This window comes from Quercus robur, chromosome 11 (assembly GCF_932294415.1).
Source record: "Quercus robur chromosome 11, dhQueRobu3.1, whole genome shotgun sequence".
NCBI classification, from domain to species: domain Eukaryota; kingdom Viridiplantae; phylum Streptophyta; class Magnoliopsida; order Fagales; family Fagaceae; genus Quercus; species Quercus robur.
In genome coordinates this window covers 45,509,592-45,533,252 of record NC_065544.1, presented here as the reverse complement: position 1 = coordinate 45,533,252, position 23,661 = coordinate 45,509,592, and the positions used below count along the sequence as shown (strand labels likewise).

Genomic DNA, 23,661 nt, shown 5'->3' with positions numbered 1-23,661 from the left:
TAGTTAAAGATTATTTTTATTTGGGGAAAAAAACCCTTAATAAAAAAAGAGGAAAAAAAAATTAGCCAGCTTATTTTGTCAAATTATTAAATTGATCCTTTAACTGGTAGATAAAATTCAATTTGTTTATAACTTTTATAAGCAACCTAATTTCATCCTTAATTATTCCCAAAACAAATCATACTTCAAATATTAAAATAAAAAATAAATAATAATAAAAATAAAAATAAAAACTGCTCTTACTGTCACCTTAGATAATCCTATCAATTTGGGTTTAGATGTGTAGTTGGTAAAGGGGTTGCTTGGAGTCAAGTTGCATTTTTTTGCAAAAGTTACAGGGCATAACATGTTTTATGGTAAACAAAGTTGCTTAGTAAAGAAACATTCATGAGCCAAATGTTATTTGGACAATAATCCAGATACAATATTGAAACAAAAACGAAGATAGAATAAGAAGTGAAGGTATTTGTGGAGATGGTAGGGTTTGAAGTAATTTGGTGCAAACTTTGGAAACCTCCAAATCTTCTGTCCCACTTTTCCTACTCCACCCTATACTCCACCAATAAAAACTTGCCATATGTTCACCTAATTAATTAATTACTACCATTAATTAATAATGATAGTATTAATAAGTCAATAATGATAGTATTTAATTAGTTAGGTGAATATGTGGTAAGTTTTTATTGGTGAAACATAGAGTGGAGCAGGAAAAGTGGGACAGAAGATTTGTATTCAAATCACATGCATAGTGAACCAGTCACTAATCTAAAGCTCATATATATCAGTGCAATTTTTATTGATTAACCGAAGCATCTCTAATACATTATCCAGTGCAGTCAGTATTTTATAGTGAAAGAAACAATAAATTTTGTGTGAACTGATACAATGAAGTCCGACTCAGAAGAATAAAAAATATATATCATAATGTGTGGTCACTTGAACAAATTAAAGGACCATATAAAGGCCACTTGCATTTGATAATAGGAATTTTTTTTCTACTGCTGCTCAATTTGGAGCTTTATGGAATGTTGCATAAGATTTTTGAGCTGCAAGACGAACAGAGATGACAGCGTCCAGGAAATCTTTCGCAACACATCCAGCAAGAGGTTCCCTAGATGGATGTGTGTTCAAGTAGAGAAGGCAGATGGGATGTGCCCCTCATTCTCTTCTTATTTTTATTCCATATTTGTTTTGTTTAAGCATACTAATAGCATTTTTTTAGGGATACTATTATCATCCTTAATACATGTATTGAGACTATTTATTTGCATACTTTTATAAATTTCCTTGATGTTGTGCGCTTTTTATTTTAATTTGTGGTTGTTGGTATCCACTGTTTAGAACTGGCCATGTAATTAGTTAACAATATTCTTACCAGATACCAGTTGTTGGGCATAGGCCACAGGGTCACAATATGTATAGCTGGACTTCTCTAAAATAGTCATGTCTATGATTTTTGTGTGACATATTCTAGTTTGTATTAATGACAAGACGTTTTTACAGAATGACAAGCAAAATTTTGCTCTAATAGCATTCTTTTTGTTTTATGACTTTATCCCTCTCCCCTGCAAATCCTGTAGTGGTCAAATCCCAAAACCTCTTCTTTAATGAGAGAATGACAGAATTACAAGGCTATTGATTAAGAAAAATCTATAACTTGGTCCAATTTATAACATTGTCAACAGCATGCCTTCAGTTGCTGTCATCCATGAGAAGAGTCCTGATCAATCTTGGGCTAACATTTCAAGCCAATTTTACACCTTGTACTTATACGATGCACAAAGTTCTTAACCACATCCCTATGTTATGGAATTATGACAGCTCAAGACTGGCACAAGCATGTTGCTTGGCACGTGCCAAGCAACATGGGAACCAGAGTCTAAAGAAGAAGTGAAAGGAGGCAGTATTCATTGATTTCCATTTGGGTTATATCAACAAGGTAACCCAACATTTCCACAGAATCAACCAAAGTAGGCACACAAAGAGGCAAGCACCAATTTTCCATATACAGACAGCAGCAACTATCTTCTCCTTCTTTCCCGGCCAGAAACAACCTACTTTATTATCCAATAAGATAGTGAAACTCTTTAGAAGATTAACAATAGAAAAGTTTGGCTCTTAGACAAAATGATTGAGAAACTCATCAACTGAAATGTATTTAACATCAGGATAAAGCTGTGAAGCTTCCACTCCAAATGATGGATCAATTTCAAAGTTTGTTTGATCTCCTTTCACAAAGACAGAATGATAAACTGAGAAGATCACATTCAGTGGAGGTGAGGCCTCTGTAAGAACAACAAAAGAAGCAAACCTATGTTAAAACACTTGCACCCTTGCCAGCATTCAGAGCCAACTAAATATACTTCAATAGCTTCCAAGTTGAGCAATTCAACTGGGAATTAATGTTGTTGAACATTAAAGAAACTTGTAATTTTGAAACTCTGAGAACCAAATTACACATGCCTAGTATTCATTCCCAAAATCATTAGAGTATCGTTTGGATTTGAGGATTTGAAGAACAATTGCTTGATATAAATGTAACAACAAATGATGATTCAAGTTTTGGAGATTGAGCTCAAACTAAAATATTTGTGATATTATGGATTTGAAAAGACTTCTTACACCTAATCATCAAGTCCATATATTAATCAAGCTCGAGCCCATTCATAAATTTTCATCAATAGAAAATAATTTGCTATTTCATACTCTATTCTAGCCATTTAAACTAAAATTTGAAACCCAAATCCTCATTTTTAATAATTATATCCAAATAAACCATAGATTCTTTTCTTTTCCCCTTTTAAAATCCTAAATTTATGAAGAGATGTTTCTCACTAACCTTTAATGTTCTTTAGAAGTTGCTCCTCTGGAACATAGATTCTCTCAAGGGTTTTACCAATCTTTTTCTCCCACAAAGACACAAGATCATTGAATGAGTAGATGTTGGCAGGAGGTTTGATGTAGAGAATTTTGTTCAAGGTTCTTGGATCATCCACAGCTCTCATGGTATAGATGCCAATGTCCTCTTCTCTGTTAAAAATTGCTGCAGAATTTTTAATTAAAAAAAAAACTTGTTAATTTGCTTTCCATTTTTTGAAATATACAATACAATTTCAACTTATCCATATGCAAAGTGGGGGATTGAAAAGTATGAGCAACTTAGGCACCGGGGATGCCAATGGGAATTAAAAATAAACATTATTACATGTGTTCCATGTCCTTTCCAGAAATCTCTTAGAACTATCGTGATCAAATGACAAATATGAAGAAAACCCATAAAGAAGTTAATTTAATTCATAACATTATGAATGATAAATGTGTTTGTACCTTTTAGATTTCCATCCCCTAAGATAACAACTTTTTCTTTGGGGGGTCCTGAGGCTCCAGTTTGTGCCAAAGTGGGGAGGAAGAAGCTAGAAAATAAGTTGGAAGACACAAAGGTGTAAGGAATTTTCTCAGCCTCAATCATTCGACGCGTTCTAGCCTTAAGGGCATATGTTGATCTTAAAGGATCAACTGCATGCATACGATCTGCATCACTTCCAAACTCTGAAGGCAAGAATCTCTGATAATGAAAAGCATTTTCACAATGAGCCATGTAATTCAAAATTTTCCAACTCAATTCATTTAGTCAGGTTATCACAATAATAGAAACTATTCACAGACCCATTTAATTCATGAGAATAAATAATTATATTTTAGTTATGGTATAATATATAATTTATCCTATAAATTTTGTGGAAAATAATTTGTTTTCCAAAAAATTAAACAATTTTTAAAATTATTTTTTATTTATCTATCTCAAAAAATATATAATCATTTTATTATTTGGATTTGTTTGATTGATATTATTCATTTTTTAGGCAATCCATATTTTAATAAATTATGTTATTGTACTATTTTCCTAATTTAGTTTTTCTTTTACAACTAAACTGTTTGAGTTTCAAATATATTATTCAAAATTTTCATTCTCTTAAAAAGAGATTATTATATTTGTAATTTTTCTTATTATAGGAGTAACTTCGAACTATTGGTTGAGTTTTGTTTACTAATATAGATACATGAGATTGGAAATGCATATTTCTTAGACATTTCTAAGAGATTGTACCATATTATAAATTTAATATTTAAAATAATATGTAGGAAAAAAGTAAACTTTATGTCTAAAATTGAAAAGAAAATAATTTGTATAACAAAATAAAGAGAATGTGATCTAACAAATTTTTTTTGTTTACTACATACACTTTCATTTATTAAGATTTAATTGCCTTGAAGTGGATCTTCATATTGTATTTTTGTTGCTGCGCTTTTGTTGAGCCTTCTCATCCCCCACATCATTGGCCATATCTTCTCATCCCTCACATCATTGGCCATATCATTATTCTTTTTATTATTTATTTTTTACTTTTAATTTTTTGACAATATTAAATATATAAATATATTGCCTTTACAAATTCATCTCAGGAAGTTTTAACTTAACATGTTCATCTACTTTAATTTTTGTTTTGAATTTTCATTGATTTATTATTTAGTTGATAGACACATTCAAATACATAGCCAAGATTGTATTTTGATATAAATTCAAAATCTCACTTCCAATATAACCAAGTATTATGTTAAAAATAAAAAAATAAACAAAAGCTACAAGAGGGAGAGAGAAGACCTGTGATTGAAAACTTTAAAAAATCAAACATACTACCAAATCATATTAACCCAAAATAGTATTATAAAAAAAATACAATGATTCATCGACCTAAAGTAAAGCCGCAAAAAAGAATAAATAATATATATATATATATATATATATAGAGAGAGAGAGAGAGAGAGAGAGAGAGAGAATAATCACCTTTTTGGGGAGAGATACAAAAAATAAAATGAGAAGAAGAAGCGTCAAAATAAAAAATATAGTTATAAGTTAAACACCAAATTATCTAAGCCATGCTATATAATAGAATAACATTATATTCTTGTAAACTATCTTTATATGCAATAGAATAACATTTAACAATCATAGAAAAGAAAAAATAATAATAATAGCTTAAAAACACAAGACCAAATTGTATCAACACAAAGTAAAATTCTAAAGAATACATAAATTCATCAATCTAAAGTAGAGATACAAAAAATGAAAAATTCACACAAAAATAAAACATGAAATAGAGAGAGAGAGTAATAACCTTTATCATGTGAGAAAATATGTATATAATGAGAGAGAGAATGACATATTTATAGTAATAGAATGGGGATAAAAAAAAAAGCCAAAATAAAAGGAAGAGGAAGGGATAGATGAAGAGGGATATTTAGGTTGAGAGTAGTGAAGAGATGAAAAGGTAAAAGGAAAATTATAGTTGGAAGTAGTGGAGAGAAATGAGAAATATGTAAATGATGTGGCTACTAATGTGGCTCAACAAGAGTGTAACAATAATAAATGCGACGCTTCAGCTTTAAAATATATATATATTCATTGTACATAAGAAAAAGTCTAATGGTTTAGGAAGAATAATCCAACAACATATTCTCATTGCACAGTCAGTTGATGGCTCAGATAATGGGAGGGGAAAATATTACATTATGGGAAAATTTTAGTTTTATCAATATGGGGATTAAAACCTCTAAAAAACTAAATAAAATCTGTGCAATGTTCTTTCTTACTTTTTTAAACATGAATCTTATTAGACCGCTGCAATTTTGCTCCATAGTAAATTAGTAAAATGGCGCCCTTCTTTTTCTTTTAGTAGTTAATTAAACAGAGCGCCTCATCCTCTACTAGAAACTCAACACACGGCTTTATTGTTGGGTTGAATTTGAATAAATATGTATAAAAAGGTTAATAGAAAGTGGTAAAAACTAGTATCACTGCATAAAAGATTCATGACCAAGAGAAAAATCACAACCAAATATCAAATGTATAATGACTAGAACCCTTAAATCAAAGTCCACATTTTCTTCTTTTGATTAACAAGGTGTTCTGTGTTATTAGAGCAATCAATTAATTCCTATGCAAAATAAAGTTCTCCAATTGCAACTCAACCCTACTTACCCAACTCACATAACTTTTTAATTTCCACCAAATTAAAAACTGTATTGTTATATCCTTTTTCTTTTAGGTTATTCAAGCATCACAGACCATTGTTCTTCGTATGATATCATTTTCTTTGGTTAATACATATGTTATAATTAGATACTAGAAAAAAACGAAACAATTATGGAGGCAAAGAAGGGGCAAAGCTCTATTTTTATCCATGAATTATGTATTAAAATTCTGTTTTGTCCCTAAACTATCACTTATATTAATTTAGTTCCTGAATTTTTGAAAGCAGTTCAATATTACTATTGTCCCCAATTTATTTTAGAAATCAAGTGATTTTCATAAAATTACTTTACAAATCTAGTGAGATCTTATTACACAAGACCAAAGAGTTCCAACAATATACAATATATATGATTTCAATAGTTAACTTCAATGGTGAATGGGAGTTACGCTAACATTAAACCTTTTTCAAAACTTTGTGACCAAATTAACACAATTAATAGGCCAAGAGCTTTGTAATTTAACTAGTGCCTCATGATGTTTCCAACAAGATGTCTGGGGTTCAAATCCCCCTTCTCCCAACTATCGAATAATAATAATAATAATAATAATAATAAATCAATAGTTTAGGAATGAAATCAAAATAATAGTTAGAAAAGAAATAATTATACAGAATCAAGGAGGGGTTATTACTTATAAATTACCTTAATATTACCAGCTTCTTTAATTGCAGCAATGATCTTATCTTGATCGGCCAACAGATGGTGACCAACCGTAGAAATCACCACATCCACCTCCTTTATTGCCCTCACTAAACTCCTATGATCGTATAAATCTCCCTGCACATTTAACATGTAACACCACAACAACGTTAAACAAATGACTTCTAGCTCAAGTCCCGCTCATATATTACTATTTTGAACCAACCATATCATGATTAGGAAGAAAGCTATCATGAAACTCAATTCGTTATTGCTCTTTATGATAGATATGATAATTGCTTTTTATCATTAAATCAAGACAACCATTGGTTTTTGTTGTAATTCGAATTCCAAATTTTTTATTCAACAGCTAAGACACTTTAATGGGGTAACTAGAACCCACATTATTACCTCAGCCATTAAAACTTGGTTTCATATAACATTGAAAAGGTATGAAACTTGTTGATGTTTACGTACAAATAGAAAGCTGATGCCTAAGGCGACAAATTTGTGGATGATTTTGGTCTTAGCAGGATTACAGAGAGTGGATTCTCGGACAAAAGCAAATGTAGGATAACCAGACTTAGCACTGGCCTCAACAATGAATTTTCCGAAGTACCCAGTTCCTCCAATGATCAGGACCTTGCTTTTTGCCTCCATTGGAATTTGTCTTTGTGCAGACAATATTATGTTACAGAGAGAGAGAGAGAGAGAGAGAGAGAGAGTCTCGGTGGCAGTTTGAATTTGAGAGTAATATATTGTCCCTTAACATTATATATAGTTAGAGAGTTTTGTGTTTCAACTGTTTTTGAGTCTTGACTGTTTCAGCTTTCTCAATGACGGGAATGCCCTTTTGATTGGGAAGAACTGAAGGTCAACTATTATTATAGTTGTCACTTGTTAGTAACAAAGGTAGTTTATTAGTTGTTTTTCGAAAAAAAAGGAAGTAGTTTATTGGCTTAATTAAGAAATTATAATCTTTTAAAGTTTTTTTTTTTTTTTTTTTTCTCTACTTGAAGGCTTAAAGCAATATATGCCAGTTATTTTACCAGACTCCACATTAAATGCATTTTTTTTTAATACAAAAAAATCTCATCCTTTTCTACGGTATTTGTAAATAAGCATTGCTCAAACGGAATTAACGATAAAATAAACTAGCCCCAACACTCAGCGGATGAACTGTCAAGTAAAAAATAGGGCCCAAATTTTTGCAATTTTAGAGAGGGGGGAGTGGTAGACAGAAGAGCAGCATAATTAGCATTGGTTTTATTTATTTTATGAAGTGTTTTGGTTTTGTACCAAAACCGTGGGATTGAATATACCAACAATGGAGACTTATATATTCTTCATCCAAACATAAGAAAAGCATTGCTCTTGCCTAGACAAATATTAACTTTTTTTTTTTTTTTTTTTTTTTTTTTTTTTTTTTTAGATACGATAGAAAAGAGCAATTATCATGAAGTGGAAGACAAGTTGAATTTCTATTATATCTCTCAAACAGATATAAACTTTAGTGTCTACTAATAATGGACAAGTAAACCACAATTACATCTTCACGATTTACCTCAAAGTTGGTGGTCCTCGTCATAAATTAACTGGTATTAGTTGTTCTAATTCAATATTAAAATACATTGTTCCTCTTGAGCAAGATTTGAAAATTAAGATCTAACTGTCCAATTCATATTGTTCTTTTTAGAAAAAGTAAATCACAGCTTTGATACCAAGTGAAAACAAAAAGAAGAAATAAAATAATGTGAAGAGGCAAAGAGAATGCGGAAAGAAGAAGTAAAATAATGTGAAGAGGCAAAGTGGAAGCATGAAACAAAATTACATGATTAGGTCTGACAGCCTACATCTACAAACGGAAACCCTTGATAACTACATTTTTATTATTAAGCATGGTGTATTATTTATAGGAGGCTAAAACCTAGACTAATAAGATTACAAGACTCGCAAAACAAATAGAATTACGATTTCTTTAACAGCCACAAGAAGGATTAGACTAGAGCCTTGACTAGGAATTAAGCCTTATATATATTTAACAGTTATTAACTAAGCCAAATTCTAAGCACTGCTATTGAATAATATTGACACTAAAAGTAAAAATTATTTAAGATTTTCTATTCATGTTTTGAGATGACCAATAATTGCTATATACTCTGCAATAGTCTATTTTGTCTTTCAAGTTAAAGCATCCTACAACGAGAACAATTATCCCCTGCAACAGTGAGACACTAAATGCATATACTAGCACAAGAGATATCTTCTCCTACAATAAGTAGTACCTCATTTAAGTGGAAAGAATGAAGGGTTGCATATGCCAAGGCTGGAAAGAATGGAATTAGCATACCATTGGGAAGTGGTCATAAGCAAGATGCCTATTATGAATATGTTGCCTTCTTCAGAAATATATAACATGCTACAAAAGGTCTGAGAGTTCAATTCTCCTAGACAAAGAATGACTTGAAAGATTATAAAGCTAGTTGGTCTGAAATTCTGGGTTATAGTTTCACCTTTCGGGGATAATGTGGATTGTGGATGTTGTGGTCAATGAATTCTTTCTCATCATCATCCCCTTCCTATCGAATCACAGGTATAACATTTGTAGTTTATTTTTTTAACTCAAGTTAAAAAGACTTATTGCACAAAGTTTTCTGAAATTTTCCATCATTCAAGCTCAATGTTTTTCCTGTAAACACTTAAAAAGTTATTTGTAAGTTTAAAAATTCCTGACTTTTTTGCATTATACATGATGGAAATATTATATTTCAAATATAAGCACCGCTGGCTGCCAAAACGGTACAAATCTGAGATAAACTATGACAATTTCACTCAAGAATGCAGCCAATTACAGCTCTAAATGTTAGAAAGATAATAGGTTGTTCAGTTACCAATTGACACTGTAAAATTGCTATTCATATAGTTTTTTTTTTTTTTAATTATTATTATTATAAATTATTCAAATGCAAACATTTTTTTTTAACCTTGTCAATGGTAAACTACACAATTGTCCTTGTAAAACAATGAAGTAGGGAAACAAGGATCACTGATTACAACTTATTAAACAACATTGACACATTGTTAGAGGTTCTTACAGTAAGGTGTCTAAATATTCGCTGATTGTAGAGTATTTCAGTTGTGGATATAGTTTTGTCCCGTCAACACCACCAGACAACTCGATATCAAAGTATGTATGATCACCCTTTATGAAAGCAGAATATAGGAATATGAACTTCATGTTCTCGGGATATGGGATCTCTGCAATCAGTACAAAAAATTAAACAAGAAGCTAAACAAGAAATGTTATAAACCAAAAAAAAAAAAAAAAAAAAAAACAGTTCAAGTAAATAACCAACAAAGAAAATCTCAGTATACCATATATCTTAGTCTGGAAATAACACCATAATTTTGTCCTTTGAAAACCAAGTAAACCAAGCAAGAGGAAGTCCTAAATGTGGCATCTAGCCTTCTGACTAAGATCTTGGACCAAGCAAGAAGAGTATTGAGCACAGGAGTAAAATCTAACTTCTAGATATAGCTATCTATGGTTGCTTTCTAGTGTAGATCTCACAAAGTAGCCAGTTACATGCATACTCCATAAATATCTGATTTGCAAGGATTAGACAGATGGAAAAGGAATATGAAATTAGTTTTTCCATGGAATTTCTACATTTTTTTCTCAACTTACTACAGTATTACAAAACTGCTAATAGTATTTCAAGAATAATCAATTCCAATTATTTTAAGATCATTTGGGAAATATGATCTCTGGTATTGTAGTGATTTGCAATTTATATTAAATTTTATTTCTTCAAAATTTCTCTCCTTTTGTTTTTCCTTTTCTCACCCCTTTTTAGTAGCTTAGGTGCCACTTTAAAGTCTTTGAGTTGACAATTAGCAGCCAACTAGGGCACAAAGAAGTTTTTTGAATACTAGTAAAATACCTTTTATTTTCTTAAGGAGCTCTTCTTCTGGTTCATATATCTTCTCAAGCTTCTTCCCAATCTTACTCTCCCAAATCTCAATCAGCTCATTGACGGAGTACACATTTCCTGGGGGCCTCAAATACACCACCTTATTCAACGTGCGTGGATCGTCCACTGCACTAATTGTGAAGGTAGCAACATCACTTTCCTTCACAAAGACACCTGCAGAAAAGCCAAATAACCAAGCAGTAGATTACCAAAAGTCCTAGGTTCTAAAAAAACAATCAAGACAGCACAGGGAGCTGAGTTAGATCTTGATCAACGTACCTTTAGTATCTCCATAGCCAAAGATGGTGGCCTTGTCCCTTGGAGGAGTCTCTAGGTCCGGTTGAACAAGTGAAGGAATTAAAAAGCTCATAAAAAAGTTGCAGGAAATGATAGTGTAGGGAATGCCTTCAGCTTCCACAAGACGTCGAATTTCAGCTTTCTCTGTGTAGAAGTTGTATGCCATGTTTGATATCTGAACCTTATCTGGGTCTGCTCCAAATTCTGACGGAATGAACCTCTGGATCAGTTTATGATTATCAGTATTATAAGATAAATAAAATATAAGATTGAGATGTTCGGTACGATTGTAAGAGATCATAACACAGTTTACATAGAATGCAAGAGATTCAAGATAAAAAATGGTTCAAATTCGGACCAGGAGATATACTAATTTGAACCAAACTAAATCGTAGAGATATTATCTCTAAGATTGTTATGAAATTCACAGGTAATACAATGCATCTCATCCATTTTATTACCATGCTTTACCTAATTTACAAAGTGATGGGAAACCATCTTGACTTCATACATACACACATATGTACGTTGAGAAGAAAGAAACATTTTTACATTCCTCACAGACTATCATTCATACTTAAGATTTAAGAATGACTCAAAATTTTCAGTACAACTTTTGGCAGCTCAAGGAGAACAGCATACTTTGGCAGCATTTGTGTGTGTATGTGAGAGAGAGAGAGAGAGAGCGTGAGAGAGAGAAAAAGAGAGAGAAGTACAAGCTAAATAAACCATGACATTGTATTGTGATTAAAACCAACAAAGAACCTTAATTAATTCCTAAAAACTGCTAATTCAAAAGTGTTGACCTTATGGATGCAATAAGAATAAGAACACACAGGCTGCCTTTGGTTCATGAACACATTTCTTTTGTTTCATTTATTGTAAATGATCTTCTCTTATCATTTTGCTCATGTTCCCATCACACAAAGACACACATCTGAGGACTAAAATGGTCATAACAAGTGCACAAAGCTCCCACGAATCCAAAAATATCATTAAACATAATATGGCCCAAGAGGCTCAAACCACTTGTAGGCCCATGTACTTATAGAACAAGTAAATAATGTATGTTTAGTCTAAGGTCCTCTAGTATGTAAACCCCTATATTATTGTAATACAACAACTTAGAGCATTCGCATCCGTTCGGGCAAAAATTCCTGTCTATTTTAACTTTTTCTAATTTTTATCTTGGAATTAAATGTGTAAATTTGACAGATTTTTCTATTATACACACTGACCTGAGTGCTTTCCCTCGTTGTAAAATCACTGTCTTACTTCTGCGTTTTTTTAATTAATTTTTTTTCAATCTCTCAATGCTCAACAATTTTAACACCAAAAGCATAAACAAATAAACTGGGAGTGAGAGAAGAAAGACCTTGATACAGCCAGCTTGTTTAATAGCTGAGATAAGAAGCTTCTGGGCAAGAACCTGCTTAGAAGAAACAGCAGAAACAACAACATCCACTTGCTTTATCGCCTCTATAAGGCTAGCTTCATCTTCCAGAGAACCCTGATATTCAAAAGAAATGCACATATTATATATCATATAACACTAAAAAGTAGAGAGAAAAGCAAAACCCAGATGGGAATAGGTGTGAAAAAGTGACCTTGAGGAGTGTGGCTCCGGAGTTGGAGAGGGAGTGAAGCTTTTGAGATTTGATGGGGTCAGAGAAAGCAGAGTCTCTGAAAAGAACGAACGTTGGGTGAGAAAAATGGAGGCTGGCTTTGGCTAAGTTGAAACCCAGATTTCCTGTCACTCCAATTATCAGTATTCTGCTCTTCTTCTCCATCTCTCTTGATTTTCACTGAAAACTCAGAATCTCCAAAATGGCTTTCAGTTTAGTTTCAAAAAGAAAAAAGTTTCCAAAGAGTTACTTCCTAAATCCACTTCTCCCTAAATCCCTTATTTTTTATTTAACAAAAATATATATTACCAGACCAATTTTCACAGTGTGGCACTAAATTTACTCTTTATTTAAGGGTGGTGTTTCTTTCAATTACCAAGGGTTACGTTTAATCATTTTTTTTTAAATATAATAGCATCAGTTAATAAAATAGTCATTAAATTTAGGGATAATTACAGTAAACCCACCTGAGGTTTGGCCCGTTTACACGTTACCTACCCGTGGTTCAAAACTTATCACTTTGCCCACCTGAAGTTAGTTCTGTTAGCCTTCCGTAACCCACCTCTCCATTTGCCGTTAGAAAAACACCCTTTTATTAAAAATAGAACATAACACGGATCAAACACGAACCATCAAATCTTTTCCTCACAAACACAAGAACACAACATTTGTAAATATAGTTCAAAATTTTCAGTTACACACATCCAAAACCAATTAAATCCTCTAAATCCATACCAAAATCCCTCACATTTTTCAAACCCAAACTGTAAGAAAAAAAGTTTTAGAACCCAATCATAGATTAAACAGAAAATAGAAACAAACCAAAGAGAGAAAAACAGCACCATTGTTCATCTCTCCTCTAAAAACAAAAAATAACAGAGAAAACTCAAACAAACAAGATCAAATAGGGGGTTTTGTAGCTTGGGTTCAAGAACACACTTGCTCTTGGTATGAACAGTCTTGAGCCACACAAAAAATTCCAAACCCAAAAAAAATTCCAGATCGCGATCAACGTCACCCATGCCTCAAAGCCCAGGACACGCACCCCAGCCGATCGTATCACGCCACGTTGCAGTCATCGGCGCCGGCGCCGCAGGCCTCGTAACTGCTCGAGAGCTCCGCCGCGAGGGCCACAGCGTGGTGGTCTTCGAGCGTGGCGACCAGGTTGGTGGACTCTGGGTCTACACCCCGAATGTCGAATTCGACCAGATTGGACTCGACCCGACTCGGACCATGGTCCACTCCAGCGTCTACCACTCCCTCCGCACAAACCTCCCCCGAGACTCCATGGGCTTCTCGGACTACCCGTTCGTTGCCAAAGACGACCCGGACAGAGACCCGAGACTATTCCCGGGTCACCAAGAGGTTATGATGTATCTGCAAGACTTTGAGCGCGAGTTCGGGATTGATGAGTTGGTGAGGTTCGAAACGGAGGTTGCGCGTGAGATTCGTGGAGGAAGAGGAGAAATGGAAAATTAAATCAAAGCAAAGACACAAAGAAGTGGATGAGATATTTGATGCCGTCGCGATCGCGCCGTCGCGTGATCGCGATCTGGAATTTTTTTTGGGTTTGGAATTTTTTTTTTGTGGCTTGTGTTTTCTGGGATTTGGATTTTTTTTTTTTTTGGGTTTGGTTTGGTTTGAATAAAAGTTGGAGAGATCTATAAAAAAAAACAAATGATATCACTTTTAATCAGGAATAGCATTTGATCTGTGCTATTCCTGTGTTTTGTTCTCAAACAAGTTCTTAAGCAATAAAAAGTCCTAACTTTTTAATCTTTGTTATGTTTGTTTTTCATTAAAAATGTGTTTTTCTAACGGCAAACGGAGAGGTGGGTAACAGATCCCTAACGGAAGGCACCTCAGGTGGGCAAAGTGATAAGTTTTAAACCACGGGTAGGTAACGTGTAAACGGGCCAAACCTCAGGTGGGTTTACTGTAATTATCCCTTAAATTTAATTGAAGAATTATGGTATCCTTTTTTCTTTAGATGTCACTTGATTGTAAAAATAGAACCAAATTATGTCATTGACTATGAGTCTATTTGGAAACAGTTTATTTAGTTAAAATTGAAAACTTTTTACTGGAAATACGGTAAATAAAAGTAAAAATTAGCTGAAATAGTATAGTGAAACTTATGAATAGTATCAAAAAGTATAGTAGAACTCATGAATAGTAGCAAAAATAAGCTGATTTTAAATTCTAATCTCAAACGCAACCTAATAGTAATATACAATAAATATTATGATTTAATCATGTTATGTATGTATTGTACCATATATATTGTAACTTGTGGGGTCGTGGGCCCAGATCATACAATTGGGCTTTGGGCCAAGGGTCCTAGCCGAGGATAAGAGGCCGTCCGAGGATGGGTAAGTATAGTCAAGGAAACCCATGCTAGTGGATAAGGAAGACAATATTGAATATAATGGCCTAGGAGTTTGTGCCGAGGATGAATTTGTCCTCGGCTAGTTAAGGCCGAGGTCCGTAAAGGATGCCTGCTGTGGGGTCGTGGGCCCAGATCATACAATTGGGCTTTGGGCCAAGGGTCCTAGCCGAGGATAAGGGGCCATCCGAGGATGGGTAAGTATAGTCAAGGAAACCCATGCTAGTGGATAAGGAAGACAATATTGAATATAATGGCCTAGGAGTTTGTGCCGAGGATGAATTTGTCCTCGGCTAGTCAAGGCCGAGGTCCGTAAAGGATGCCTGCCATCTAGAGGTGCGATCCATGAAATTCTAGAAATATGGATAAGTCTTGTAGGAACAAAAGACAGAGAAGAATCCCAAAATATCTTGGGAAAAGCTACTGTCACCGCATTGAATGCACCCCAGCTAGCTCCTTGGCCGCATTAATGAGGAAGTGACCACTACACAGTATTATTGCAGCCTTACAACCACCCCAAAAGACTTCTAGAGGGGGCTGATGGGACAAGTATCGGGAGAAACCATCATCTATCCATGTGTAGGGTAGAGATGAAGGAAAATATGTAGTATAAATAAGAGTAGAGACCCTAGAGATGAAGGGGGAGAAAGGAGAAGAGAAAGCACTGTAGCAATCTCAAGAACTCCTGGAACCATTCTCATTCAATATTTACTAGAACAAAACTCCTCGGATTGGGCCAAGAACAAACTTTCTTTGGTAAACTCAGTTCATCTCTGTTTGATTGTCATGAACACCATATTAACTGTTATCCATGCACTAAAGTCTAGCTCTTTGACCCACTCTCTACAAACTTTATTGTACTGGGCTCACTGGTCCAAGATCTCATACACCTTGGGCTTAGGTTGCACGACGTGTCCCTACATAACTTATTAAAGAAAAGCTATGGGATCACATGAAATCTCCATCAAAGTTTGAAAGTGCTAAAATCCATAACAAATTCTTAAAAAATTTGAGACAAAGGCTTTATTTTATTTTATTTTTTCATTTTTTCTTTTTATATTGCCAATTCATATTATATACTTAACATCTTTGCATTTTTAATGTTTTCAACAGAAATGTTTATAGTTTAAATTTCTATTTGCATTATTGTAACAGATGTATTTAGTCATATTAATAAGAGAGGTCTAACCTTATATAACATAGTCCTTATAATATGACATAGGTGTTACGTGCTTACATATCTTATGATATGCTTTCCTCATGTAATTTTATTCCTATTTAAAATTATAATACCAAAATATTCAACAAATTAAAAAATAATGTCAATAATATTATTGAAATATTTTCTTTAATTCCTTTCAAAAAAAAAAATTTATTTTCTTTAATTTAACAAAAAGCCACACTATACAATGGGAGAGGGGATGCGGTTTTAACAAAAAGCCACATTACAAATTTCATTCAAAAGTCACGAAAAATTTTAATGAAGGGTGGAGCAAATTATAGTATGAGATTTAATTTAAGACAAGCATAAAACTATAAGGTGTTTTTGGACTTTCCCCAAAAAATACAATCTAAGATGATAGGCAATGTTTGAAAATGAATAATAAGTGTTAAATAGATATGCTAATGTCTCTAATTTTATATTGAGTAATTTACCTGACCATAATTATGCCACATTCATTTTAACTTTTAAGAAAATATACTCAAACCTCTTTATAATTTAAATTTAAACTAAACATTTTAATGAATCAAGGAAAGGAATTGAAGCATTTTACACAATAGTTTATTTAAGGGCAAGATGCAAAAAGGCTCCCGAGGGTTGGGTCAATTGCAAATTGACCTTTTATACTATAAATTTTGTATTATTTATCTCAGATATTTAAGAATTATTCAAATTGACCCATCCAACTCAATTTCATTAACTATTTTGATAGAAAAATGTCATGTGTTATGCACGTATTATTTTTAAAATGATTTTTTTTTTTTTAAGTAAAGAGGTCATTTGCACACCATGTGATAATTTTTTTTTTTTTTATCTCAATTATAGTTAGCAAAAATAAGATATAATAGTCAGTTTTAACGATTCTTAAATCTCGAAAGTCAATAATACAAAATTGATAGCACATTAGATGAATTTGTAAAGAACCCCAAACCATGCGAGCCTTTTTGCATTTTGGCCTTCATTTAATTCCATAGAAGTGGTTTTAATTACAAAAACATCTTAAAAAGAAAAAATAAAGAGTATATTTATTTTTTATTTTTAAAAAAATACTTATGCAGAAGCCTTATGAACGGAACGACATCATTCGAGCAAAGAGAAAATTCAAAATTGGGACTTTTCAAACCTTTTAACGGCTATTTTAAGGGAGCCTTTAAATTTGAAATTTGAAAGAAGGAAAATTGTAACTGAAGCCTTCTATTCATATATATTTTTTTCTTTTGGAGGAGTATATATAGATTTATAAGCTGCAAAACCCTTCAAATATTTCCATTTTCAAACTCAGAGCAATTCCCCATAAGAAAAAAAAAAAGAATCATCAACAATCAAGCAGTTGAGCCTCTCTTTTCCTTTCTTATCATCCACTTCACTTCTTCGAGGTCCTTTTATTTCTTAATTTCTTCTTCTTATTCATTATATTGTTCTTGAATCATGTTTTTTTTTTTTTTAATATTTATATCAATGCACTTTGAATTACAATGTTATTTCTAACATGGGATTCCTTAGATTATTAATTTGATTGCCGAGAAAATTTTTGTCTATCAATATATATGTCATCTGGGGAAATGAAATTATTTAGTTTAGAATTTAGATATTACATATAATGATATAAAGGTTGGTTTGAGTTGAGCTTTTTTTGCATTTCTCAGAGAAAAGTAGCAAAAAGAGCAAATCTTATTTTCCTCTGTTTTTGCAGTAACCAAATAGTGGGCAAGTGGTTGTTCTGTCTATGACCCATTATAATTTCATTTCTGATTTATTGTTGGAGAGATAAGAATCACAAGAAATTCAATTCAAGAATCACCTTAGCCTTGTTTCTCTTATATTAGTTTTCCTTCTAGCTTTGTTTAATCATTATTTTTCTGGGTCATTCTTTGCGTTGGATTATGGTTTTGTTTGGTTACAGAGAAAATTTTTCTTTTAATATATAATTGAATAGTTCTTCTGAGAAAATGAAAGAACTTTAGTTTAGAATTTATACATAACATTTTAAGGAAACAGAGCATCCTTATTTTCCTCTGTTTTCTAGGTAAACAAATAGTGGGCAAGCATTTTATCTGTTTATTACCAAATTCTCATTTCATTTAAGATTTTTTGTTGGAGAGATAAGAATCACTAGAAAGTTAATTCAAGCATAACCTTAGCCTTGTTTCTCTTTCAGGTTGGTCTTTTGAGTTCGTCGCAAAAATGAATGACCTTATGACAAAATCGTTTCTTAGTTACGTGGAGCTTAAGAAACAGGCCATGAAAGACCTAGAAGCCGATCAGGATATCGAGATGGGAAAACTTGACCCCGCTGATGAACAGAACCTCTCACAATTTTTCGAAGAAGTGGCTGCAATCAAAGCTGACATGGAAGAGATCACCAATCTTCTTCTTAACCTTCAAGACCTCAATGAAGAGACTAAGTCTAGTCACAGTGCTAAAGTTCTTAGAGGGATAAGAGATAGGATTAACTCAGACATGGTCATGGTTCTTCGGAAAGCAAAAGCTATAAAAGCAAGATTGGAGTCACTTGATCGGTCTAATCAAGCTAATCGTAATGTTTCGGTGGAATACAAAGAAGGAAGTCCAGTTGATCGAACAAGGATTTTGGTGACTAATGGTTTGAGAGTCAAATTGAAGGATATGATGAATGACTTTCAATCTTTGAGAGAAAAGATTGTTAAAGAGCACAAAGAAGGACTAAAGAGGAGGTATTATGCTGCCACCGGAGAGGAACCAAGTGAGGAAGATGTTGATAAGATGATTTTGGAAGGTGGGCAGGTCAATGTTTTTGAAGGGAGGGCAGATTTGATAATGGAGAATAAGGAAAGGCATGAGGCTTTGAAGGAGATACAGAGGAGCTTGACAGAGCTTCATCAAGTTTTTCTAGACATGGCTGTGTTGGTGGAAACACAAGGGGAACAGATTAATGATATTGAAGAGAATGTGGCTCGCACAGCGGCTTACATTGATGGTGGAACCAATAAACTCTTCGATGCTAATCAGATGAAGAAGAAAAGAAGAAAATGGGCTTATTGGATAGGTGCTTTGGTGCTGGTTTTGTTGCTGATATGCTTTATTTCCATCGTAGCTTCTTGAAGTTTCTCATGAATTCATAGGTTGGCTAGAATGTGGTTTTGGTAGCTGGGGAGGTTTGGTTTGTGAATATACTGGAGCTTTTCTTGTGAAGGAGTTCTATACTGAATGCCGTGTTTTGATTTCCACTTTGGTTATACTTGTCATTTGGAGGGCAATTTGTGATGATATCTCTTCATCTTTTATTGTTGGTTTCTTTGCAATTTGAATTTTGTGAACAAAGTTTTTCTGTTGAGCTTTGTAAAATTGTTAATGAGAATTTCTTTCACTATGCTTCTCTTCTTGTTATCAGATTAAGACTCATCTTTTGAGGCTGATATTTTACTTGTCTCCCCTCTCTCTATCTCTTCGTGTATGAAAGCAATTTTAATAGTTAGTTCTATGCGGGGCAGCTTGTCTAATGATTCTGTGCATTTTCTGATCATTTAGCTGAATCCCTAAAACATAATTGAACAATGAGGGCTCCCCAAAATTTAATTAGTAAACAGTGAGTGCGAGGCTTGTGCTTGAAACCTTTCGTTGATTAGTATTGCAGAACTTAATTGTAAACGGTAAGGCAGCAGGGTTGGGAAAGGGACTTGTTAATGTTGAGGCTTGTGCTATTTATCTATAATTTGAAGCGTGGATTATGTTAGATACTGTACAGTGAATCCAATGGCAGGGGTTTTTGATTTTTCCCATGATTAAATGAGCTGAAATTACAAACAATGACTTAAATTGTATAATGAGAGGGTTTGCTTGGCTCCAGGAAGCTTAAACATCCAACCCTTGTGGACAAATGAATAAGTATACAATTGAGGTTTTAAGTTACAACTTGAAAAGAATCTGATGCAAATTTTAATTTTTATCTCTCAACACTTTTTAGGAACTCAACTCAAGAAATTGTCACCACCTAATTTTCCCTTTAGTATTCTCAGGAGTTTCAAGCAGCTAACAAAGAGGAAGGTCCTTAGGTGGAGGCAGAACAGATTGATCCGCACCTTTTCCATTCTCCACCACAAATGCTGTCTTTAAACCCCAGCTAGTGTGAAGCTCCAGATGACAGTGCATGAACCACACACCTATACAATGAACAAACACCATATGAATATTTACAATTTTTAGATTTTAAGAAAAAGCTCTTTTTGATTGAGAATTATTGTTTCTTATTTACTAAACTTTCAATGCAGTCTTCTATTTGGTTATGTTGTTGGACATACCTGGATTGTCAGCCCTGAACCTCATGGCAGTCCAACCACCTGTTGGAACCCCAACTGTGTTTCTTTCAGGAGGATCCACCAAGTTAAATTTGGCTGGATCTTTTGAAGGGTTGAAGTTCCCAACTCCAGTCCCAACAACGAAAAAATTGTAACCATGAAGATGGAATGGATGGGACTCAACACTGAGAAGGTTTGTGTCTTGTAAGACCAATTCCACTGTTGAATTAAAAGCAATCTTGCTAAGTCGGGTGCCTAGTGTAGTGCCAAGGTTTGCAGTAAGTGGTGCACCAGTATAATTGAAAGGAGTTGGAGGGCGGTCTGGGAAATCTGTTCTAAACACCCCCTTGATGTTGAAATAGTGAGCTTGAAGAAGGCCTATTTGGGGCATTACAAAGGTGATGTTGTTTAAGGAAGCAATGAGTTGTGTTCCATTTAGACAAGTTGGACAAGGATTTATTCCCAGACCAATTGTGTAAAAGAGATGTCGGTCAACTTTGAGTGGAACATTTGCTGGGAACTGAGGAGAATTGAGGCTTCGAAGTTTGGCATTGTAGCTTAGTGCAAAATTTGTGTCATTGAGTGCTGGCAATTGAGGAAGGATTGGGAGTACTGTGTTTGGAATGCCTTTGTATTGTAGCATTGCTGTGGCAGTTTTGTTGTCAATGGAAAGTGGTGCATCCATGAAAGGCCTAGCAGCCATAAAATATCTGCTTGGCACTTGGGAGGCTTGAACAAGAACATTTGTGGTCTGTCCTGGTGCTATCAGTATTGCTTGAGTTGTGAAGGGTTTGGTATACACTGCATCAACCTCTACCACTGTCAGGTTATGACCAGCAATGGCAAAGAAAAGCTCATCATTAAGCGCAGCATTGATTATTCTCAAGAGGTATGTCTTTCCTTGTTCAACCTCCATTGCAAAGGTATCTGAAAAAGAAAGAAAAAGATAATGAAGAAGAAGCTGATAAAGGGAAAAGTGCATTTAAGGCACATTGAAATAGTGGCACCCAAAACTTCCTAAGAAGTGAATCTAGTGATGTTAAATAGATAATATTGATAGACTTCAAGCCTTCAAACTGATTTGACTTACGTTTATCAGAACATGGAAAGAGTGGCCCTGGCTTTCCATTAATGGTATGTGCATCAGACATGTTTGGTGGCAATCCTAACTTGTTCCCTTGATTAACAAGCTCTTCAACATCATTGTTCCACCATTCGCCTATAAAATTTACAAAAATTATAGCAATTGCATTTTGTTTTACGTGTAAATGTGAAAGGACAGAATTGCAGACTTATTAGTCTAATTCACCTAGGAGTATAGTTTCTTCTCTCTCAGGCTGAGGGAAAGGAAATGGAGTCCCTTGTTTAGGCATGATGACAATTGCACCATAGACAGTGGCCCTTAGCCAAAAGATATGTGCATGCCACCAGAGTGTTCCCCTTTGCCCCGTCACATTAAAATCATAAACATAACTGTTCCCTGTCTTGATTGGACATTGTGTTATATATGCTGGTCCGTCTGCCCAGCCATTTCGATATTGCTTTAATCCATGCCTGCAAATAATGTCATATGTTACGTTAACAAAACCATATTGACTTATTTCATTGAATGAATGTTTTTCCAATAGAGCATGTTATGCATGTCTTACCAATGAATGGACATGTTATATTGGGCAGAGTTGGTCACATTTATTAGAACTCTGTCACCTTCTCTAACATAAATTGTAGGCCCTGGGAACATCCCATTAACCGTGACAATTGGCTTGGTGTGGCACAACCTGCTGACATTCGTCACTTGAACCTGAGATACCAGAAAAGAAAACCATCATATATAGAACTTAAGCCAAAAGAGAAAACACCAAAGTTTACATAAAATTGCTAATGTCAAATAGTTACATTGAACTGGTACTTCTTTACAGAAGCTTCGGTTGGAATAAAAACAAACCCAAGCATGCAAAAGAAGTAAAAGAAAGGAACCAAGGGGAAATTTTCACGGTTCGCCATGCCCATAACTGTAGCCTAAATATTTGAATTCTGTTAAGTATGCTTGGATGAAATATGAGGGTCAAGGTCTAAAGTATTTATAGGGATGAATACAGGGGTAATAGTCCAATTATTAGTCTGTTTGTAACCAAAGGAGAGAGAGAGGTGGTGTTGTTGAATTAGGTAGAGTTTGCAGAGGTTGTCAATTTTAAATAAAACCATGAGGTTGTCTATTTAAATCTTGTAAGCAAAATGCTGATAGGGAACAGTAGTAGTTGAATGGCCTACGTCTATTATTTAAATAATACAGAATGAGCATGAGAGCTACATAGAGCCAAACTTGACCACCCGAGCTTAACCGTTAAGGAAAAGTGTTATACATAAACTTTTCCATTTACTTCATGAATGCACATTCATTTCTGAACTTTTTGCCGGGTGGGATTTGTTTGGTAAGCTTAGTAAATGGTCAAATTTTAGATGTGAGCATGTTATATTTGATAGATGAGTGTGTCATGTGAACACATATTAAGTCATTGGGCATTTACTAGCTAGATCTAAGCTATATAAATGATTACGAATCTTAATTGTAACTTGATTAATCCCATAAAGCAGCACACTGATTAGCCAACTTGTTATTAGTGAGTTAAGAATGTAACTCAAACTTGTAAAGGGAGTTAAAAATGTAACCCAGTAAAGATTCATGATATCTGGAACTTTTTAATTTTTATCTTCCTCTTCACAAAAGACGGGTAAGTAAATTATTAAACTTTTTTTGTCTTCCTTATAATCTGCCAAGCAAAGAAGAAAAACCTTGCTTCTAAGCCTTTGAATATTCTAAGCCTTTGAATATGTTGTTTGTTCAAGCCTATGGTTGTTTAGTTATCATACTTGCGAAGGACTTCAACTTTTGTTACACCTATAAATTAATGGTGGTTTTTTGAGGTAACCACGTTGCCAACCAAAAGACGGTCGGACAGTACACCTTACTGTTGACAGGAAAACTTAAACTTAATTAGTGATCTTTTTGGGCTAGACAGACAGACCCACTGGATTTACCCTTTGCAGTTGTGCTACCTGCCTGTGACTTATTCAGTGACCCAAAAGTACTCATATCAAATTTATTTATCTATATCTATATTTATATCTATATTAAAAGTTGAAGGGTAAC

General features: G+C 33.8%; 5 protein-coding genes across 5 annotated transcripts; 2 read left to right on the top strand and 3 right to left on the bottom strand.

The window, feature by feature from the left end:
• Positions 1-1,730: 1,730 nt before the first annotated feature.
• Positions 1,731-7,696, bottom strand: LOC126706165 (phenylcoumaran benzylic ether reductase Pyrc5-like). The gene is made up of 5 exons (XM_050405481.1): positions 7,210-7,696; positions 6,736-6,870; positions 3,328-3,565; positions 2,840-3,043; positions 1,731-2,285 (listed from the first exon to the last, which is right to left on the bottom strand). The coding sequence occupies exons 1-5, from the start codon at positions 7,390-7,392 to the stop codon at positions 2,119-2,121; spliced, it is 927 nt and encodes a 308-aa protein (XP_050261438.1). The 5' UTR covers positions 7,393-7,696; the 3' UTR covers positions 1,731-2,118.
• Positions 7,697-9,640: 1,944 nt separating this feature from the next.
• LOC126706164 (probable pinoresinol-lariciresinol reductase 3) lies at positions 9,641-12,895 on the bottom strand. Its single transcript, XM_050405480.1, has 5 exons — positions 12,611-12,895; positions 12,379-12,513; positions 10,986-11,223; positions 10,677-10,880; positions 9,641-9,990 (listed from the first exon to the last, which is right to left on the bottom strand). Exons 1-5 carry the CDS (start codon positions 12,791-12,793, stop codon positions 9,824-9,826), a joined length of 927 nt encoding a protein of 308 aa, XP_050261437.1. The 5' UTR covers positions 12,794-12,895; the 3' UTR covers positions 9,641-9,823.
• Positions 12,896-13,075: 180 nt separating this feature from the next.
• On the top strand, positions 13,076-14,107 carry LOC126705103 (flavin-containing monooxygenase FMO GS-OX4). The gene has a single exon (XM_050404052.1). It carries the CDS (start codon positions 13,649-13,651, stop codon positions 14,105-14,107), a length of 459 nt encoding a protein of 152 aa, XP_050260009.1. The 5' UTR covers positions 13,076-13,648.
• A 3,343-nt stretch (positions 14,108-17,450) lies between these two features.
• LOC126706952 (syntaxin-112-like) lies at positions 17,451-19,631 on the top strand. The gene is made up of 2 exons (XM_050406543.1): positions 17,451-17,612; positions 18,395-19,631. The coding sequence occupies exon 2, from the start codon at positions 18,421-18,423 to the stop codon at positions 19,315-19,317; it is 897 nt and encodes a 298-aa protein (XP_050262500.1). The 5' UTR covers positions 17,451-17,612; positions 18,395-18,420; the 3' UTR covers positions 19,318-19,631.
• A 329-nt stretch (positions 19,632-19,960) lies between these two features.
• LOC126706750 (laccase-11-like) lies at positions 19,961-22,601 on the bottom strand. Its single transcript, XM_050406290.1, has 6 exons — positions 22,407-22,601; positions 22,160-22,311; positions 21,820-22,064; positions 21,601-21,729; positions 20,514-21,437; positions 19,961-20,375 (listed from the first exon to the last, which is right to left on the bottom strand). The coding sequence occupies exons 1-6, from the start codon at positions 22,518-22,520 to the stop codon at positions 20,245-20,247; spliced, it is 1,695 nt and encodes a 564-aa protein (XP_050262247.1). The 5' UTR covers positions 22,521-22,601; the 3' UTR covers positions 19,961-20,244.
• Positions 22,602-23,661: the final 1,060 nt, after the last annotated feature.

Excerpts from the sequence above, each read along its gene's own strand:
- LOC126706164 (XM_050405480.1), bottom strand. The coding sequence starts at position 12,793 with ATGGAGAAGAAGAGCAGAATACTGATAATTGGAGTGACAGGAAATCTG. Across the intron at positions 11,224-12,378 it reads AACAAGCTGGCTGTATCAAG|AGGTTCATTCCGTCAGAATT; the intron begins GTCTTTCTTCTC and ends AAACTGATCCAG. Across the intron at positions 10,881-10,985 it reads TGGCTATGGAGATACTAAAG|GTGTCTTTGTGAAGGAAAGT; the intron begins GTACGTTGATCA and ends GCTTTTCTGCAG.
- LOC126705103 (XM_050404052.1), top strand. The coding sequence starts at position 13,649 with ATGCCTCAAAGCCCAGGACACGCACCCCAGCCGATCGTATCACGCCAC.
- LOC126706952 (XM_050406543.1), top strand. The coding sequence starts at position 18,421 with ATGAATGACCTTATGACAAAATCGTTTCTTAGTTACGTGGAGCTTAAG.
- LOC126706750 (XM_050406290.1), bottom strand. The coding sequence starts at position 22,520 with ATGGGCATGGCGAACCGTGAAAATTTCCCCTTGGTTCCTTTCTTTTAC. Across the intron at positions 22,065-22,159 it reads TATAACATGTCCATTCATTG|GCATGGATTAAAGCAATATC; the intron begins GTAAGACATGCA and ends CATTATTTGCAG. Across the intron at positions 20,376-20,513 it reads GTTCAGGGCTGACAATCCAG|GTGTGTGGTTCATGCACTGT; the intron begins GTATGTCCAACA and ends TTCATTGTATAG.
- LOC126706165 (XM_050405481.1), bottom strand. The coding sequence starts at position 7,392 with ATGGAGGCAAAAAGCAAGGTCCTGATCATTGGAGGAACTGGGTACTTC. Across the intron at positions 6,871-7,209 it reads TAGGCATCAGCTTTCTATTT|GGAGATTTATACGATCATAG; the intron begins GTACGTAAACAT and ends TTAAATGTGCAG. Across the intron at positions 3,044-3,327 it reads AGGGGATGGAAATCTAAAAG|CAATTTTTAACAGAGAAGAG; the intron begins GTACAAACACAT and ends AAAATTCTGCAG.